At 39.6% G+C, this 19682-nt stretch overlaps 1 protein-coding gene and 1 non-coding gene across 2 annotated transcripts in view; one reads left to right on the top strand and one right to left on the bottom strand.

Annotated features, from left to right (window-relative positions):
- Positions 1-18877, bottom strand: part of IHO1 (interactor of HORMAD1 1) — a 33529-nt gene extending 14652 nt beyond the window's left edge. Inside the window, exons 1-3 of the mRNA XM_045991361.1 lie at positions 18822-18877; positions 14853-15024; positions 13307-13470 (exon numbers count right to left, since the gene is read on the bottom strand). Of these exons, the coding sequence (XP_045847317.1) occupies positions 13307-13470; positions 14853-15024; positions 18822-18877 (392 nt within the window). The remainder of the gene's footprint in view (positions 1-13306; positions 13471-14852; positions 15025-18821) is intronic.
- On the top strand, positions 12834-12937 carry LOC123933341. Its single transcript, XR_006816571.1, has one exon. It is a non-coding gene; the product is annotated as a U6 spliceosomal RNA (small nuclear RNA).
- Positions 18878-19682: the final 805 nt, after the last annotated feature.

Here is a 19682-nt window from a genome sequence, read left to right as displayed (position 1 = left end):
GCAGGCTTCTTGATGAGCAAGGAGTCCGATGCGGGGCTTGATCCCAGGACCCTGGGACCATGACCTGAGCCGAAGGCAGAGGCTTTAACCCACTGAGCCACCTAGGCGCCCCTGAAGGCAGACACTTAACCGACTGAGCCACCCAGGCGCCCCTCAACAACTATTTATTGAGCCTTCCTTTGTGACAGGACCTTGATTATAAGCTTCAGTGATATGGAGTAAAAAAAAAATTCAACTCCCTACCTTCAGTGAGTTTACCTAGTGGTGTTTTTGAATGTGGTTTTAAGATCCACTCAAATTGAGTGATCTTATTAAAAAATTTGATCGAACTTATTGAATCAAATCTTCTGCTTACTGAGATGTCCAATAACAATGTTTTTATATAAATTATAGTACATGCAAAGCTGACAGCAACCTTGCATGAGGACATAGCTGTGCCAATTGCTTATAGTCAGCATTTGTTCTGACTAGTTAGTATTCAAGCTATATTTTTTTTTTTTTTTTTTTTTTTTCAAGCTATATTTTTTTAATCACTTTATTGAATTAAGGTTGAGATGGAAAAAGCTGTACACATTTAATGTATACAAGTTTGGAGATAAGTATACAAATATCAAACCATTACCACAATCTATTCCAAAAACATATCCATCACTTCCAAAAGCTTTTTTTTTTTTTTTTAAGATTTTTAAATTTATTTGTCAGAGAGAGAGAGAGCACAAGGAGGGGAGCAGCTGGCAGAGGGAGAAGGAGAAGCAGGCTTCCCACTGAGCAAGGAGCCCAATGTGGGACTCGATCCCAGGAGGCTGGGATCATGACCTGAGCTGAAGGCAGACGCTTAACCGACTGAGCCACCCAGGCGTCCCCCAAAAGCTTTCTCTTACTCTATTTAATAGTAGTAGTAGTGATAAAAACACTTAAAACATTTACCATCTTCGTGTGCCTGGGTGGCTCAGTGGGTTAAGCCTCTGCCTTCAGCTCAGGTCATGATCTCAGGGTCCTGGGATGGAGCCCCACATCAGGCTCTCTGCTCAGTGGAGAGCCTGCTTCCCCCTCTCTCCCTGCCTGTCTCTGCCTACTTGTGATCTCTCTGTCAAATAAATTAATAAAATCTTAAAAAAAACAATTTGCCATCTTAGCAAATTTTAATGTATACAATACTCTTTGTTAAATATAGGCACTATGAAGTACAGCGGATCTCTAGGATTTATTCATATTGTGTCAACTGAAACTCTGTACCCTTTAATTAATACCTCCCTGTTTGTCCCACACTCCAGTCCCCAGCAACCACCATCCTACTATACTCTGCTTCTTTGAGTTTATTTTACATTCTTCATATAAGTGGTATCATATAGTACAGTTGGCCCTTGACCAACTCAGGGGTTAGGGAAGCTGACCCCACAACACACACATTTGAAAATCTGTATATAAATTTTGACTTCCCCAAAACATAAAGACCTATTGTTGACCAGAAACTGATAACACAAATAGCCAATTAACACAAATTTTGTATGTTATATGTATTATATACTGTATTCTTACAACAAAGCAAGCTAGAGAAGAGAAAATGTTAAGAAAATCATAAAACACAGTACTGTGCTATAAAAATTCCCATGTAGGTAGAACTGTACAGTTCAAACCTGTATTGTTCAAAGGTCAACTGTATTTGTCTTTCTGTGTCTGACTTATTTAATTTAGCATAACATCTTCCAGGTCCATCCATGCTGTCACAAATGACAGAATTTCCTTCTTTTTTAAGGCTGAAGACTATTCCATTGTATGTATATACCACATTTTCTTTATTCACTCATTGATGGATACTTAGAGGTTACCTCCATGTCTTGGTTATTGTAACGAATGTTGCAATGAATATGGTACTGCAGGTATCTCTTTGAGATCCTGATTTCAATTCCTTCGGATATACACTTAGAAGTGGGGTTGCACCAAATTACATTCCCACTAGCAGCATATAAGGGTTCCCTTTTCTCCACATTCTTACCAACACTTAGTTGGTTTTTTTTTTAATAATGGCCATCCTGATGTAAGATATGTCATTGTGGTTTTGATTTGCATTTCTCTGATGTCTAGTGATCTTGAGCACTTTTTCATACACTTGTTGGCCATTAGTATGTCTTCTTTGCATATATGTATATTCAGTTTCTTCGTCCTTAATTAATTAGCCAAATTAAGGCTTATTAATAGCCCTAATTGGGCTATTAGTTTTTAAACTATTGAGCTGTAGGAGTTCCTTGTATATTTATTAACCCTTTATTAGATATATGGTTTCTAAATATTTTTTGCCATTCTGTAGGCTGCCTTTTTATTTTGTTGATTGCTTCCTTTGCTGTGCAGAAATTTTTAGTTTGATGTTATCCCACTTACCTATTTTTGGTTTTGCTGCCTGTGCTTTTGATGTCATGTCCAAGAAATCATGGTCAATGCAAATGTCAAGAAGATTTTACCTATGTATTACTTTTTCTTCTAGGAGTTCTACAGTTTCAAGTCTTATGTTTAAGTCTTTAATCCATTTTGAATTGATTTTTATGTATGGTATAGGATAAGGGTCCCTTTTTATTATTTTCCTATGGAGCCAGTTTTTCCAACACCATTTGTTGAAAAGATTAACCTTTCCCCATTGTGTATTTGTGGACTCTTTCATACTGTGTTAAATATTTAAAACATAACCCCCTGAAAAATTCATTATAGAGTACAATGCAACCATTAGAAATTATTCTGTATATGAAATAGAAACATAATCATTAAAGATTATTAAATCCAAAAAGAAGATTAAAAAAAGTAGTCCATAGGAGGAGTGCCTGGGTGGCTCAGCCGTTAAGCATCTGCCTTTGGCTGGGGTCATGATCCCAGGGTCCTGGGATTGAGCCCTGCATCTGGTTCTTTGCTCAGCAGGGAGCCTGCTTCTCCCTCTCCCACTCCCCCCCTTGTGTTCCCTTTCTTGCTGTGTCTCTCTCTGTCAAATAAATAAATAAAATCTTTTTTAAAAATCCATAGGAAACAATACATTTTTATTTTTAAAAAATAGAGCACCATTATATAAAACATTGTTAATGGAGGTTCATAGAGTAAACTGATTCAAGAGGCACACTTCAGGATCTGACAGACCCAAGATCTCTGCCAAAAACTCCCATTCAGTTTAGCTGTGCCCCTTTGGATGGAGTTTTTCCTGATGTCCCCAGTCAGAGCTGGGAGCCTGTCCTTGGTTTCCAAAGCATTTGAATGCAACGTCTACTATACCATTTACAACTTTGTACTTAGAGTGGAAAGTCCAGAGTTTTTATTTTAGGCTGGTTTGTATCCTCTTTCCTTTTTAAGTAGTTCAGGTTAGCAGTCTTGGAGGGAAGCAGAGCATCTTTCTTCTGCTAGAGGTTGAGAGTGCCAGAGGGGTTTGCTTTCTTAGCTTCTCCTGAACTGACCCTTTCCCTGACACATAACTAGGAGTCAGGAGAAAAAGACTGTGAGTTCTCTCTCTAGTTGCTGTGGCTCCAGCAGAAGGAATATAGACCTCTAGGAGAATGGTAAAAGGGTGAAGGGAGGGTCTACTATTCTCTGGCCAGGGGTTAGTGGCAGCAGAATTTGTAGTGGACTAATTTTGTGGCTGGGTTTAGAGAATTCTCCGCGATGGGTAGCACCTAGCAATTGCAAGACTGTTGCAAAAACGTAAAAGTGGCTTCATTTTCTTTCTTGGAAATTAGAATCCTGATTTTTTTTCTCCCTGGATGCACTGCCATCCAGATAGATGACATTCCCAGACTCCCCTGAAGCTAGGTGTGACCATGTGAGTAAATTTTAGCCAGTGTGAGGTATAAGGAGTGTCGCATGTAACTTCAAGAAGAGTCCAAAAGGGAAAGGAAGATACCTTTTCTTCTTTCCTTCATCCATCATTTGTCTGGAACCCTGACAACATCTGGAACTCCAGCAGCCACCAAGCACTGTGAGGACAGGGGTCACACCTTAGGAATGCAAGACCAGAGTGCTGAAAGGAGTCAAATCCTTGAGAACCATGAAGCCACCATTCTAGTCCTGGACCACACACTTCAGGATCACTTTTGCATTATAAACATCTATCTTTTAAAATCTTTGTTATTATGAGTGTGTATATATGTTATAAACAGTTGAACATAATCCTAGCTAATAAAATGAGCCACCCAATATGTTTTACTCTTTTTAAATTGTAGTTGACACTCATCACCCATCTAATATCTTTTAATTAGTTTTTACATTAAAAATTTTAAGTTGGGGTGCCTGGGTGTCTCAGTGGGTTAAGCCGCTGCCTTCGGCTCAGGTCATGATCTCAGGGTCCTGGGATCAAGTCCCGCATCGGGCTCTCTGCTCGGCAGGGGACCTGCTTCCCTCTCTCTCTCTCTCTGCCTGCCTCTCTATCTACTTGTGCTCTCTCTGTCAAATAAATAAATAAAATATTTAAAAAAATTTTTTAAGTTAAAATTTGTATGTATGTTTTTTTTAAGTAAAATTTTGTAAGTAAAAATTGTGTATGTATGTACACAATTCTGAGTTTTGACACAAATTCAGGGTTCATGTATCCATTACCACAATAAGGAGGGCAGTATTCAAAGAAAACCTTCATGTTGCCCCTTTGTGGTGAAGTCCAGCCTACATCCTTAACCCCATAATCACTGATCTATTCACCATCTCTATAGTTTTGTCTTTCTCAGAATGTCATGTAAATGGAGTCATATAGCATATAACTTTTGGACTGATTTTTTTCACTCAACATAGTGTCTTTGAGATTCACCCATGTAGCTGTATATCAGTAGCTCATTATTTTTTACTGCTGAGTAGTGTTCTGTTATATGGACATACCATAGTTTGTTAATCCATTTATTTATTTAAGGACATATATGTTGTGTCCAGTTTTTGGTGATTAAGAACAAAGTTGCTATAAACATTTTTGTACAGCCTTCTGTGTAGACATAAGTTTTCATTTATCTAGGGTAAATGCTTAGGAGTGGAATTATAGAGGCAGATAGTAAATTATGTTTACTTTTTTTTTTTTAAAGATTTTTATTTATTTGATGGGGCACCTGGGTGGCTCAGTGGGTTAAAGCCTCTGCTTTTGGCTCAGTTCAGGATCCCAGGGTCCTGGGATCGAGCCCCACATTGGACTCTCTGCTCGGCAGGGAGCCTGCTTCCCTTCCTCTCTCTCTGCCTGCCTCTCTACCTACTTGTGATCTGTCTAATAAATAAAATAAAAAATAAAAAATCTTAAAAAAAAGATTTTATTTATTTGAGAGCAAGTGAGTGAGAGAGATCACAGAGGGAGAAGGAGAAGCAGACTCACCACTGAGCAGGGAGCCTGATGCAGGGCTCAATCCCAGAACGCTGAGATGAAGACATGTGCCAAAGGCAGATGCTTAAATGCCTAAGCTGCCTGGCACCCCTTATGTTTACTTTTATAAGAAACTGTCAAATCGTCCAGAGAGTCTATGTCATTTTGCATTTCCACCAGTAAGAATTCCAGTTGCTCTATATCCTTGCCCAGCCCTTGGTATTGTCAGTTTTTATTTAAGTTTAGCCATGCTAAATTGAGAGGTAATAATATGCCATTGTGATTTTCATTTGTATTTCCAAAATGGCTAATGATGCTGAGCATTATTATGAGCATTTTTGTAATAAGCATTTTCATGTACTTGTTATCCATATGTATTTTTTAAAGTTTATTTAAGTAATCTCTACATCCAACATGGGGCTTGAACTCACAACCACGAGACCAAGTTACATGCTCTTCCAACTGAGCCAGACAGGTACCCCTATTATCCATATACTGTCTTGTACGTATCTGTTAAAATCTTTTCCTATTTTTATTGAGTTATTTATTACTTATTAAGAGTTTTTATATTCTGAATATAAGTGCTTTGCTGAAAATGTTTACAAACATTTTTCCCACTCTGTAGCTTCTCTTTTTTTGTTTAAGATTTTATTTATTTATTTGACAGAGAGGGAGAGAGAGATCACAAGTAGGCAGAGAGGCAGGCAGAGAGAGGGGGGAAGCAGGTTCCCCACTGAGCAGAGAACCCAATGCAGGGCTCCAGCTCAGGACCCTGAGATCATGGCCTGAGCTGAAGAGAGAGGCTTAACCCACTGAACCACCCAGGCGCCCCTGTAGCTTTTCTTTTCAATATTTTTTTTATTTGTGAGAGAGAGCAAGCTAGAGAGCACAAGTGGGAGGGAGGGGCAAAAGAGAAGGGAAAAGCAGACTCCCCACTGAGCAGGGAGCCGAGTGTGAGGCTGGATTCCAGGACCATGAGATCATGACCTGAGCTGGAGGCAGACAGACACTTCACCAACTGAGCCACCCAGGCACCCCTGTAGCTTGTCATTTCATTCTCTTTTAATAGTGATTGTTGCAGAACAAACACTTTAAATTTTGGTTGAAAACAAACACAGGAAAATCTAAGCTAGAACTTTCATACTCTGAATTCAGGTTTCCTTCCCTCATTGCTACCATTTACTTTTCAGAGTCCTTAAATGCCACATGGACTGTGGTCCAGGGCTTTTAGTTGCATTCAGTGAGGAGATAGGATGGAGTATGCTTACTTTGTTATACCCTGAAATAGAACCCATTCTACTATCCTTTTAATAAATTCCTTTTCCATTTAAATGAACTTATTTCTATTGTTTACAACCAATAATTCTGGCTTAGTTGTATTATTTACCTATCAAATGTCTGTTTGCCTAACCAGACTAAGAACTACAAAGACAAATTTGTAGTACTGGGCCTACCACAGTATGTATGTATGTATGTATGTATGTATTTATTTATTTATTTATTTATTTATTTATTTTAAAGATTTTATTTATTTATTTGACAGAGAGATCACAAGTAGGCAGAGAGGCAGGCAGAGAGAGAGGAGGAAGCAGGCTCCCTGCGGAGCAGAGAGCCCGATGTAGGGCTCGATCCCAGGACCCTGAGATCATGACCTGAGCCGAAGGCAGCGGCTTAATCCACTGAGCCACCCAGGCGCCCCTACCACAGTATTTATTTAGTGAATGAATGAATGAATGAATGAATTTCAATATGGTGATCAACAATTATTGAAAGAACATGGTTATTTTATATTCTACTTGCAGTACTTAGGTGATTTATTAGTTATGAGACTGATCTGTCTTCTCAAATATTACTGACCAACCAATAATCTGGGTCACGGCCATCCATTGTTTGGTGTACCCAGAATCCTCCTCTAAGGGGAACTGCTTCTTTCTGCATCCAAAAAGCCGTTCTGGTGAAGACTTCTAGTCACATCTCCCTCCTTTCACCCCTATGATCTAAGCAAACCTATCAGAAGCTTCCACTAGGATTTTTCAAATTCAAACTAAGGGAAAAGACTCCCTTTCTCTGTGTTTGTGGGAAGCTGGTCTTTAATAGGAAACAATAAAATATAGATGGAGAGAGAAGCACAGAAAAGAGATTCTGATTTCATTTCATTCCCTGCCTTCCCAGCTTGGTTAAAAAAGCTAATATATCCTCTGTTTTGTCAAAGCTAGTTTGAGGTGAGTTTCTATTTGCTACCAAAAGAGTCATAACAAATGCAATCTGAGCCAATTGATTAGGCTTCTTTTGAGATTTCTTTCCCTCATCTTCTCTATAAGTTTGGAAAAATATGTACTTTCACAACACAATATGTAAATCCATGTCTTATAGTATCTCTTAAGTTTGAACCCTGCACCATGTCTTATCACTTTCCTGCTTCCAAATCTACAGTGGTATGCATTCTCTCTCTCATTTAAAAATTTTTCACTCCTTTCAACATTTTTTTTACTTTTTTTTTAAGTTGGTTTTTTTTTTTTTTTTTTTTTTTGATAGACAGAGGTTACAAGTAGTTAGAGAGGCAGGCAGGGAGAGAGGAGGAAGCAGGCTCCCTCCCCACCAGGCAGAGAGCCCAATGCGGGACTCAATCCCAGGACCCAGGACCCAGGAGACCACAACCCCAGCCAAAGGCAGAGGCTTTAATCCACTGAGCCACCCAGGTGCCCCTTACTTTTTTTTGAATTAACATATAATGCATTATGTTTCAGGGGTACAGGTCTGTGATTCATCAGTCTAACACAATTCACAGCACTCAATATAGCACATACCCTCCCCAGTGTCCATCACCCATCCACCCTATCCCTTCCACCCCCTTCAACTCCAGCAACCCTCTGTTTGTTTCCTGAGATTAAGAGTTTCTTATGGTTTGTCTCCCTCTCTGGTTTCATCTTGTTTCATTTTTCCCTCCCTTCCCCATGAACCTCTGTCTTGTTTCTCAAATTCCTCATATCAATGAGATCATATGATAATTGTCTCTCTGATTGACTTTATCTCACTTAGCATAATATCCTCTAGTTCCATCCATGTCATTGCAAATGGCAAGATTTCATTTTTTTGATGGCTGCATAATATTTGTGTGTGTGTGTGTGTACACATGTACACACCACATCTTCTTTATCCATTCATCTGTTGATAGACACCTAGGCTCTTTCCATGGTTTGACTATTGTGGACATTGCTGCTATAAACATTGGGGTGCACATGCCCCTTCAGATCCCTACATTTGTATCTTTGGGGTAAGTAACCAGTAGTGCAATTGCTGGGTCACAGGGTAGCTCTATTTTAAGCTTTTTGAGGAACCTCCATACTGTTTTCCAGAGTGTCTGCACCAGCTTGCATTCCCACCAACAGTGTAGGGGGGTTCCCCTTTCTCCACATCCTGGCCAACACCTGTTGTTTCCTGTGTTAATTTTAGCCATTCTGACTGATGTGAGGTGGTATCTCACTGTGGTTTTGATTTTTATTTCCCTGATGCTGAGTGATGTTGAGCACTTTTTTTTTTTAGATTTTTTTTTTTTTTTTGACAGACAGAGATCATAAGGAGGTGGAGAGGCAGGCAGAGAGAGGGAGAAGAGGAAGCAGGCTCCCCACTGAGCAGAGAGCCCGATGTGGGGCTTGATCCCAGGACCCTGGGAGAATGACCCGAGCTGAAGGCAGAGGCTTAACCCACTGAGCCGCCCAGGCGCCCCAAGTGGAGCACTTTTTCACGTGTCTGTTGGCCATCTGGATGTCTTCTTTGCAGAAATGTCTGTTCATATCTTTACCCATTTCTTGATTGGATTATTTGTTCTTTGGGTGTTGAGTTTTATAAGTTCTAAAAAAGATTTTATTTACTTATTTGACAGAGACACAGTGAGAGAGGGAACACAAACAGAGGGAGTGGGAGAGTGAGAAGCAGGCTTCCTGCTGAGCAGGGAGCCCTATGTGAGGCTCAATTCCAGTACCCTGGGATTATGAACTGAGCCAAAGGCAGTTGCTTAATGACTGAGCCACCCAGGTGCCTCAGTTCTTTACAGATTTTGGATACTATCCCTTTACCTGATATGTTATTTGCAAATATCTTCTCCCATTCTGTCGTTGTCTTTTGGTTTTGACTGGTTCCTTTGTTGGGAAAAAGCTTTTAATCTTGATGAAGTCCCAAGAGTTCATTTTTGTCCTTGCTTCCCTTGCCCTTGGCAATGTTTCTAGGAGGAAGTTGCTGCTGCTGAGGTGGAAGAGATTGCTGTCTGTGTTTTCCTCAAGAATTTTGCTGGATTCTTGTCTCACATTTAGGTCTTTCATCCATTTTGAGTCTATTTTTGTATGTGATGTAAGGATATGGTCCAGTTTCATTCTTCTGCATGTGACTGTTCACTTTCCCAACACCATTTGTTGAAGAGACTATCTTTTTTCCATTGGACATTCTTTTCTACCTTGTCTAAGATTAGTTGACCATAGAGTTGAGGGTCTATTTCTGAACTCTCTATTCTGTTCCATTGATCTATGTATCTGTTTTTGTGTCAGAACCATATGGTCTTGATGATTACAACTTTGTAATAGAGCTTGAAGTCCGGAATTGTGACACCACTGTAATGGCCAAGTTTTCATGTCTGAGATACCACCAAGAAGCCAACACCAATGCAATCACACGAGGGTTTATTTGACAAGCTTAAGCTTGGGCCCAAGTATACCCAACACAGCAGAGTAGGGACTTGGACCCCCACACTAGTTAAGGCAGGGGGTTTTATGGGTCATTACAAGAGGCTGGTGAGGGGGGGCGGGAGAAGTTTCAGACTTTTCTGCAGTAAGCTGATTAGCTGTTGCCAGCCTCTTTATAGGGTTAGGTACTTCCTTGGAAGTGTTTACAGGGTTGGTATAGCGGTTTTTCCTGGAAGTGTTTACAGGGTTAGGTATTCCTATTATTAAAGCAGGGTGGGGGTCCCTGGAACTAAAGTAGGGGAAAGTTCAGCCATTGGTCACAGGGGCCTGAGATGGCTGCCAAAGCTAAGATGGCTATGCTTATGTCAACCTTAAAACTCGAGGTGGATTGGTTTCTGTTTCTCCACCTCAAGTTTAGCATTAGCGCCAGCACGGCACTCATTTTACCCGCCTCCACAGCCACCAGCTTTGCTTTTCTTTTTCAACATTCCTCCAGCTATTTGAGGTCTTTTCTGGTTCCATACAAATTTTAGGATTATTTGCTCCATTTATTTGAAAAAAGTTGATGGTATTTTGATAGGGATTGCATTAAATGCGTAAACTGCTCTAGGTAGCATAGACATTTTTACAATATTTGTTCTTCCAATACATGAGCATGGAACGTTTTTCTTTTTCACATTTTAAATAAGATTTTACTTATTTGCGTGCAAGAGAGAGAGCATGAGCTGGGGAGGGGTGCAGATGGAGAAACAGACCCTTTGCTGAGTGGGGAACCCAATGTGGGGTTAGATACTGGGACCCTGGGCCCATGACCTGAGCCAAAGGCAGACACTTAACCACTGAGCCACCCAGACGCCCCTCACTTTTCTTTTAAGTAGGCTCCACACCCAACATAGGGCTTGAACTCATGACCTTGAGATCAAGAGTGGCATCATCTGCCAACTGAGCCAGTCAGGTACTCCGTTCTTACCACATTTCTGACAAGCACTAATTGACCCAAAAAAAAAAAAAAGATCTAAAGTCTAAAATCTTGAGTTTTGGGCCACCTGGGTGGCTCAGTCAATTATGCGACCTACTCTTGATTTTGGTTCAGGTCATGATCTCAGGGTCATGGATGGAGTCCTGAGTGGAGTCTGCTTGAGATTCTCTCCTTCTCCCTTTGGCCCCCTCTGTTTACCCCATCCCTGCTCATGCTCTCTCTCTAAAATAAATAAACAAAATCTTTAAAAGTAATAAAAATAAAATAAAATATTGGGTTTTGGGGCATGTGGGTAGCTCAGGCTCAGTGGGTTAAAGCCTCTGCTTTCAGCTCAGGTCATGATCTCAGGGTCCTGGAATTGAGTCCTGCACTGGGCTCTCTGCTCAGCGGGGAGCCTGCTTCCCCCTCTCTCTCTGCCTGCCTCTCTGCCTACTTGTGATCTCTGTCTGCCAAATAAATAAATAAAATCTTAAAAAATATATTGGGTTTTATTTTTGCTAGAATTTATTAAAATTGTGATTTTTTAAAAAGATTTTATTTATTTATTTGACAGAGATCACAAGTAGGCAGAGAGGCAGGCAGAGAGAGAGTAAGGGAAGCAGGCTCCCTGCTGAGCAGAGAACCCGATGCGGGGCTCAATCCCAGGACCCTGGGATCATGACCTGAGCCAAAGGCAGAGGCTTTAATCCACTGAGCCACCCAGGTGCCCCCAAAAATTGTGATTTTTTTGCCTATCATATAAGTCAATATCTTAAGCTTGAGTTTTTTTTAATGGATAGAGATTCTTCAGAGTCCTCATTTTTCTATTTAAGTGCTACATATTTTTGCTATCTTGTAAATAATTGTTAACAGAAACTCATTTCACTACAAAAAAAAAAGAAGTAAATGATATTGGGAGAGAGAGAAAGGAAGGAAAGAAGAAATGTTGAAATTTGGCATTTCAAAAAAACTTTTTTTAGCTGCAGAAATCTTTTTTTCTTTAAGTAATCACTATACCCAGCATGGGGCTCAAACTCACAACTCTGAGATGAAGGATCGCATGCTCTACCAAGTCAGCCAGCCTGCCCTGCTGCAGAAATCTTGATCAAACAAAATATTATCCCATGTCTGGAGAACAAAAAAATTTAACATTGATCTAACTGAAGGAGTAAGAAGGTGAGTACTCTGCAGCCCCCTAATAGCCATGAGGGGCCTCTGAGAAACTGGTAGGGTCCTAGAGCCTGGATTCCTAGGGGAAAGAAGTCTCTCAGTGTCTGGGATATGTTCATTTACTAACAGAATCAAACACTTCAAATAGAGCATTTTGCCCTTCTCCCTAAAGGAAGACAGGTATTCAAGAGAAAGGATACTTAGTCTAAGAATCCTTAAAGAAATTCTGGCTTTTCAACATGAAAGTACTATTGGTAACACTAAGTGATACCTCTTCACTGTCACAGAAATAATAAAGTATATCTCTGCTTGAGTGTTTTGATTTCCATGATACCTAAAGATATTCCCTGATAACTAACTACCAAGAAATGAACAACTTAATTTCCTCAGTGACTTCAACTTATTTATTTATGAATTAGTTTAGGAGCCCTAATTTATCTCATGTATTTGCTAAGGTAAATAAATGAATATAAAACTAACAAATAAGACTGTGCATAAAATTTAGGGTATATCTTAAAAAACACCAACATTTTGGGGCATCTGCCTGGCTCAGTCAGTGGAGCATGTGACATATGACTCTTGATCTCGGAATTATGGGTTTAAGCCCCACGCTGGGTGTAGAGATTACTTAAAATCTTAAAAAAAAAAACAAAAAAACCAACATTTCAAAGTGAGAAAATCAGCCTGAATAGCTTGAATCAGCTTTTTAAAGAATTCATGTGCTGTGCTCACTTTGGCAGCACATATACTAAAATTGGAACCATACAGAGATTAGCATAGCCCCTGCACAAGGATGACACGCAAATTTGTGAAGCATTACATATTTTAAAAAGAAGAAGAATTCATGTACTATGTTCTTGACACTAAAAAAACCTTTTATCTAATTTCCTAACTGTGATGACCTGAAAAGATAACAAATTAAAAGGCAGAATTTTGGCAAAATAGACATAACATTACTTGACTATTGTATTTCTCTAAGAAGTCCTTTAGCTTACTTTTTCAGAGGGTCAGAACTATGGCAGCCAAATTCAAATCTGCCACAAGTCACACTGACAAGTAAACAAATAGAGAGTAATTATTAGATGAGCTATAAAGGCAAGACTGTTATCATGATGAAATAGAATTATTTGACTATTAATATTCCATTTTCTGCTTCTCTCAAAAGAGATGTCTCATCCACTTGAAAGGTTTGCATACCTGTCACATTTGTCTTTTGCCCTTTTCTTTTTCTCTTCAAACTGTTCTAACAGGCCCTTTGATTTTCCAACTGACAAAGGAAGAGGAAATAAGCCTCTATCGTTTGCATCTCCTCCAAACAGCGGGGGTTTTGTCTGGTACTTTGTAAAAATACTAGGTTCACTCTGTTAAATGAAAAAAAAAAAAATCACAGCATTTCACATGTGAAAATATTTATAGCATTCACTATTTTCTACACAATGTAGTCACATTTAAGTATAAACCACAATACTAAAAAACAAAATGGCATGTAGTATTTCTTTTTTATTTCATATATATTAGAAAATTACATTAAAATAAAGCAACTCTTGGGACGCCTGGGTGGCTCAGTTGGTTAAGCGTCTGCCTTCGGCTCAGGTCATGATCCCAGTGTCCTGGGATAGAGTCCCACATCAGGCTCCATGCTTGGCAGGGAGCCTGCTTCTCTCTCTGTCTCTGCCTGCCACTCTGTCTGCCTGTGCTCGCTCTCACTCTCTCTCTCTCTCTCTGACAAATAAATAAATAAAATCTTTTAAAAAAAATAAATAAAGCAACTCTTTTTATTAATAAGGTTTCTGCCTCACCAGCCCAGAAGTACCAAAAATATCAGCTGTGGGTACCTGGGTAGCTGAGTCAGTTAAACATCTGCCTTTGGCTTAGGTCATGATCTCAGGGCCCTGGGATTGAGTCCCATATTACATCAGGCTCCCCGCTCAGCAGGGAGTCTGCTTCTCTCTCCCTCTGCCTGCTGCTCCCTCTGCTTGTGCTCGCTCGCTCTCAAATAAACAAATAACATCTTAAAAAAGTAGGGGTGCCTGGGTGGCTCAGTGGGTTAAGCCTCTGCCTTTGGCTCAGGTCATGATCTCAAGGTCCTGGGATCGAGCCACACATCGGGCTCTCTGCTCAGTGGGGAGCCTGCTTTCCCCTCTCTCTCTGCCTGCCTTTCTGCCTACTTGTGATCTCTCTCTCTCTGTCAAATGAATAAAATCTTAAAAAAAAAAATTCTGACCCATGAAAGGAGACAAATTGGTCTCAAAAAATTGAGGACTCAGGAGACTCTGTTCTTGATTCTGGTCCTTATCTGTTAACTAAGTCCTCAGAATCCTCATGTCCCTCTTCAAGGAGATAATGTAGCATAGTAGACTAAAATCCACAAAGCACCTAAAGTTTCTTAGGAAAAATGTCCATTTAAAATAAAATTTATGTTACTTTATTCCCATTTTTTCTAAAGCTCTTATCTCTTATGAAATTTTCATAAACAATAGTATGTCTTAGAAAATGTTATGCAATATTTGTCTCTCCCTAAGCGTCAAGGTACTGGCAATATTCTACAATATATATATTTTTTCCATTTTAGACTACCAAGTGTATCAGACTACTGAGTTACCAATGAAGTATAAATCCATTTAGGAGAGTAAACCTTAGAAATGTATAATTATAAAATATAATCCAACAGAATAAGTCTTTATAGCTTATCTCCATGATGACTATGAAATTTGTGCAGAGAAATTCTGGAAATGAGACTCACGTCCAGAGAATTTTGTTGTGATTGTTTTGGATGTCTCAAGTGGACACCATCCAAGGGTGCTGACAGAGTCTCTGAACTTTCTGGACAGAACTGGGATCCAAAGAGGAACTGGGAATCACTGAGACTGGAGTAATCAGCCTGATTATTATTCCAGCTAGATGACTTAGTGGTCCTGAAATTAAGCAAGAAAAGAGAAGTATATCAAGTGGACAAACATTCTGAACAAATGAAATCATAATTCACAGCTATTCATTTCAGAATATTCTGGGGAGAGTACTAGTTTGTTCTGACCTCCTCGGCCCCTGAACACTCCCAGTACTATCTATAAAGAAACACAAACAAATTCTGAAATCCAGGCATTTTCATTACAGCAACTTGAGAACAATCAGATGGAAATTCAGACATGAAGGACTGACACCATGATTCCTTATACAACAGCACTGTGGACTATAACACCTTTTGGAGGATCAAAGTTCCTGAAATCTTTAGAGATTAAAAGAACATTATCTTTTAAAAAGTTGAATCTGGGGGTGCTTGGGTGGTTCAGTCAGTTGGGCAACCAACTCTTGATATCAGCTCAGGTCATGATCTCAGGGTCATGGAATCGAGCCCTATATAGGGCTCTGTGCTGGGCATAGAGCCAGCTTAGGATTCTCTCCTTCTGCCCTTTCTTCCCATCCCCTATTCTCTCAATTACTCTCTCTAAAAAAGAAAGTTGAATCTGTTAAACACTAAGGGAATAGATAAAAATATGGTATATGCCTATAACTGATGCATTAGTCAGAAGCAATAAAGTAGATTTACATATAACCACATGAATAAATCTCAAAAAATTTAGAGTGCAGAAAAAGTAAAAATTGAATGAACTCTGTATCATTTATATAACTTTTTATTCTTAAAGATTTTATTTGACAGACATAGATCACAAGTAGGCAGAGAGGCAGGCAGAGAGAGAGAAGCAGGCTCCCCACTGAGCAGACAGCCTGATGCAGGGCTCCATCCCGGGACCCTGGGATCATGACCTGAGCCAAAGGCAGAGGCTTTAACCCATTGAGCCACCCAGGCACCCCTAACCTTTTTTTAGAATACAAAGAACCCAGTGTTGTTGTTGTTTAATTAATTTATTTTTTATGAACAGAACCCAGTGTTTTTTAATGAACAAGAAATCTGAACATTTCAGTAAACAAATATATGACTAGCCAATATACAATAAATCATTAGCTATTAGTACTATTTTTAGTATTTTTCAGCTGTATTAAAACAGATCGTTTTATTTTTTTAATTTTTTTTCAGTGTTCTAAGATTGTTTATGCAAGACACCCAGTGCTCCATGCAATATATAACCTTTTAAATCTACATCATACCACACCAAACAAGTATGTAAGTATGTATGTGTGTAGAAGGTGAATTAGAACTCCCATTACTCTCGTAGAGTGTGCCTACAGGGAAGGAAGGGAGCAGGATTACAGGGAGAGTAGGAGTCATAATACAAAAAACACAAGACACCTTAGTTACAGACTGAATGTTTGTGTTCTCCAAAAATTCCTATGCTGAAGTCCCAATCCCTAAGGTGACAGTGTTTGGAAATGAGGCCTTTAGGAGGTAATTGGGGTTAAACAAGGTCCTAAGGGTGGAGTCTTCATGACGGAATTAAGGTCCTTACAAGTAGAAACACTAGAGAGTTTGCCCTTCTTCTTTCTTTCTCCTCCACGTGAGGACACAGAGAGAAGACAGTTGTCAGCAAGCCAGGAAGGGAGCCCTCACCAGAAATGATCCAGCTGGCATATGATTCTAGGACTTCCAATCTCCAAAACTGAGAAAATAAATTTCTATTGTTGAAGCCATCCAATTTAGGGTACTTTGTTTTGGCAACCCAGCAGACTAATTTAGGCCTCATCCAGACTGAAGAATACGATCAACTCAGATTTGTGCACAGAAGGATCCATTAAACATTGTTTTTGAAACAAGGTGGTGTTCCCTTTCACACCTTTAGTGTCTTATTCTTGCACTTCCAGCTGTGGACTTCCAACTTGCTTCCCACGGATGTCTACACCAATCTTTATTAAAAGGAGAGTGATACTGATAATGATACAATCACACTTGAACACAGTGTACTGAGTCTATATCAGAGACAGCATAAAAGCAGGCAGACAAGTAAAATACAGTCTTCAAGTTTTTACTTCAAAGACATCTCAGTAAGAATTTGTTACTTAATGCTGTTGTGTGACCTGAAAAAAACACTCTTTTCATTACAACATACAAACACAAATCATTCCTTGTTTAAAAAGCTAAAGCTAGGGGGCCCTGGGTGGCTCAGTGGGTTGGGGCCTCTGCCTTTGGCTCAGGTCATGATCCCAGGGTCCTGGAATAGAGCCCCGCATTGGGCTCTCTGCTCAGCATGGAGCCTTCTTCTTCCTCTCTCTGCCTGCCTCTCTGCATACTTGTGATCTCTGCCTGTCAAATACATAAATAGAATCTTTAAAAAAAAAAAAAAAAGCTGGGGCACCTGGGTGGCTCAGTGGATTAAGCCGCTGCCTTCGGCTCAGGTCATGATCTCAGGGTCCTGGGATCGAGCCCCGCATCGGGCTCTCTGCTCCGCGGGGAGCCTGCTTCCTCCTCTCTCTGCCTGCCTCTCTGCCTACTTGTGATCTCTCTCTCTGTCAAATAAATAAATAAAAATCTAAAAAAAAAAAAAAAAAAAAAGCTAAAGCTAGGGGCGCCTGGGTGGCTCACTTGGTTAAGCATCTAACTCTTGACTTAGGTTCAGGTCATAATCTCAGGGTGGTAAGACTGAGCCCTGAGTTGGGGCTCTGCTCTGGGCATGGAGCCCACTTAAGATTCTTGATTCTCTCTCTCCCTCTCCCTCTGCCCCTCCTCCTGTCCTTGCTCTCTCTCCACCCCCCAAGAAATAAATAAGCCAAATCTAAAATAATTTGATAGCATATAACTACATATCCTAAGCCAAAGGAACCATCATATATTGACGTAAGACAAAAAGAAACTCTAATAGTTCAGCACAGGAAAGAGCAATTACTTCACTGATGGAACTATTTTCTAAGATTAGCTAAGGTAATGGGCCACACACATGTATTATAATATGGGTTGCATAATCATCCTCAAAATAGCTTAAATAGCTCTCTGTGACTCCCCTCTTAGGTCAAAGAGAATAATTAGCTGGACTGGAAAAAAAAAACAACAACTGTGAGCTTATAGAAATATGTAGGATTTGCATCTTAAAGCTACGATCTAGAATTTAACAAAGATTTTCCCTACTCTGTATCAACTGTAAGCATTTTTTTTCCTTTTAAGAAGTAAAAAGCACAGTGCTCTAGTCTTTATTGAATTAATAACTGTCTTCAGGAAGGTGTTAGGAAGAAAATAAACTATCCAATAATAAAACATACCAAAAGCAATTAGAAATCCCTTAAATATATACTACTTCTGGGGCACATTCACCAAGTTAGCAATGGCAGGCCCACTGCATGGCTGGCAGACACAAATGTAAATACTTCAGTGGAGTAGTAGAAGGGGCAATATCTCAGTGAGCCTTGTCAACAGCTGGCTCTTAACTCCACAGGACCTACAAATGGTACCACACAATGTAATACGTACCTCAACATTGTCTTGATTTTGCTCCCTGTTGTTTCAATAGTAATTGCTCCAACCAAAGTGAGTTTCTAGATGTTGGGCCGTGTCTAATTCTCACAGGCCCCATAGTCCCTAAGCCCAGTGCTGGACACAGAGCCGCTGCTCAATTAACACACATAGTTGAATTTACCTTGTTTTTATAATCAGAAAATTGGCAAAAGGAAAAAGACAAGGATGGGAGAGCAGTGAAAGGAAGGGAGGAGAAGGGGGAAAAGCTATAGAAGTAACTCTATTACTAATTAATAGGTAGGGAAGGGTTTTCTATGAAAACAACACAACTGTAAGATCCTCAGTATCAGAGTATATAACCTGAAAACTTACCCAGAGCCTGAGGGAATACTGAGCATCTCTTTGATATTCCAGACATTAAAATTCATTTCTTATGGTTAACCCTATTAAAAAGAGAGGAATATTAATTTAAAAGTTTAAGATAGTGTAACTTTCCCCCAAAGATTACTTTACTGGTAACTATTATATGTAGATGAGGACATTTCAGCAACTATATTCCCATCCATTGGTAAAAATTCCCATTATGTGTGTCAGAAACAGGTATTTTCAGGGCACCTGGCTGACTCAGTCAGTGGAGAGTATAACTCTTGATTTTGGGGGTTGTGAGTTTGAGCCCTGTGTTGGGTATACAGATTACTTAAAAATAAAATCTTTAAAGAAAGAAAATAGGTATTTTCTGTTATTAAACTGCATACAAACCCCCTCCTTCTTAATACCAGGGAGAGCCTAATCATCTGTGAAACAGTAAATTTGCATTCCATCTTGTTCTCTTGTCCTTTTCTCTTGCCATCCTATAGTCCTGGAAAAACTGGACCGCCACATGCCAAAGAATGAAACTGGACCCTTGTCTTACATCACATACAAAATCAACTCAAAATCAATTAAAAGTTTAAGTTTAAGACCTGAAACAGTTAAATTCCTACAGGAAAACATAGGGGGTAAGCTTCTTGACATCAGTCTTGGCAATGATTTTTTGGACTTGACACAAAAAGCAAAAGCAACAAAACCAAAAATAAACATGTGAGACCACATCAAACTGAAAAGCTTCTACACAGCAAAGGAAACCATCAATAAAATGAAGAGGCAACCTGTGGAATGGGAGAAAACATTTGTAAACCATATACCTGATAAAGGGTTAATACCTGAAATATATAAAGGACTTGCACAAGTCAT

The sequence above is a fragment of the Meles meles genome, chromosome 20, assembly GCF_922984935.1.
Source record: "Meles meles chromosome 20, mMelMel3.1 paternal haplotype, whole genome shotgun sequence".
Lineage (NCBI taxonomy): Eukaryota > Metazoa > Chordata > Mammalia > Carnivora > Mustelidae > Meles > Meles meles.
This window is presented reverse-complemented; position numbering and strand designations above follow the sequence as displayed.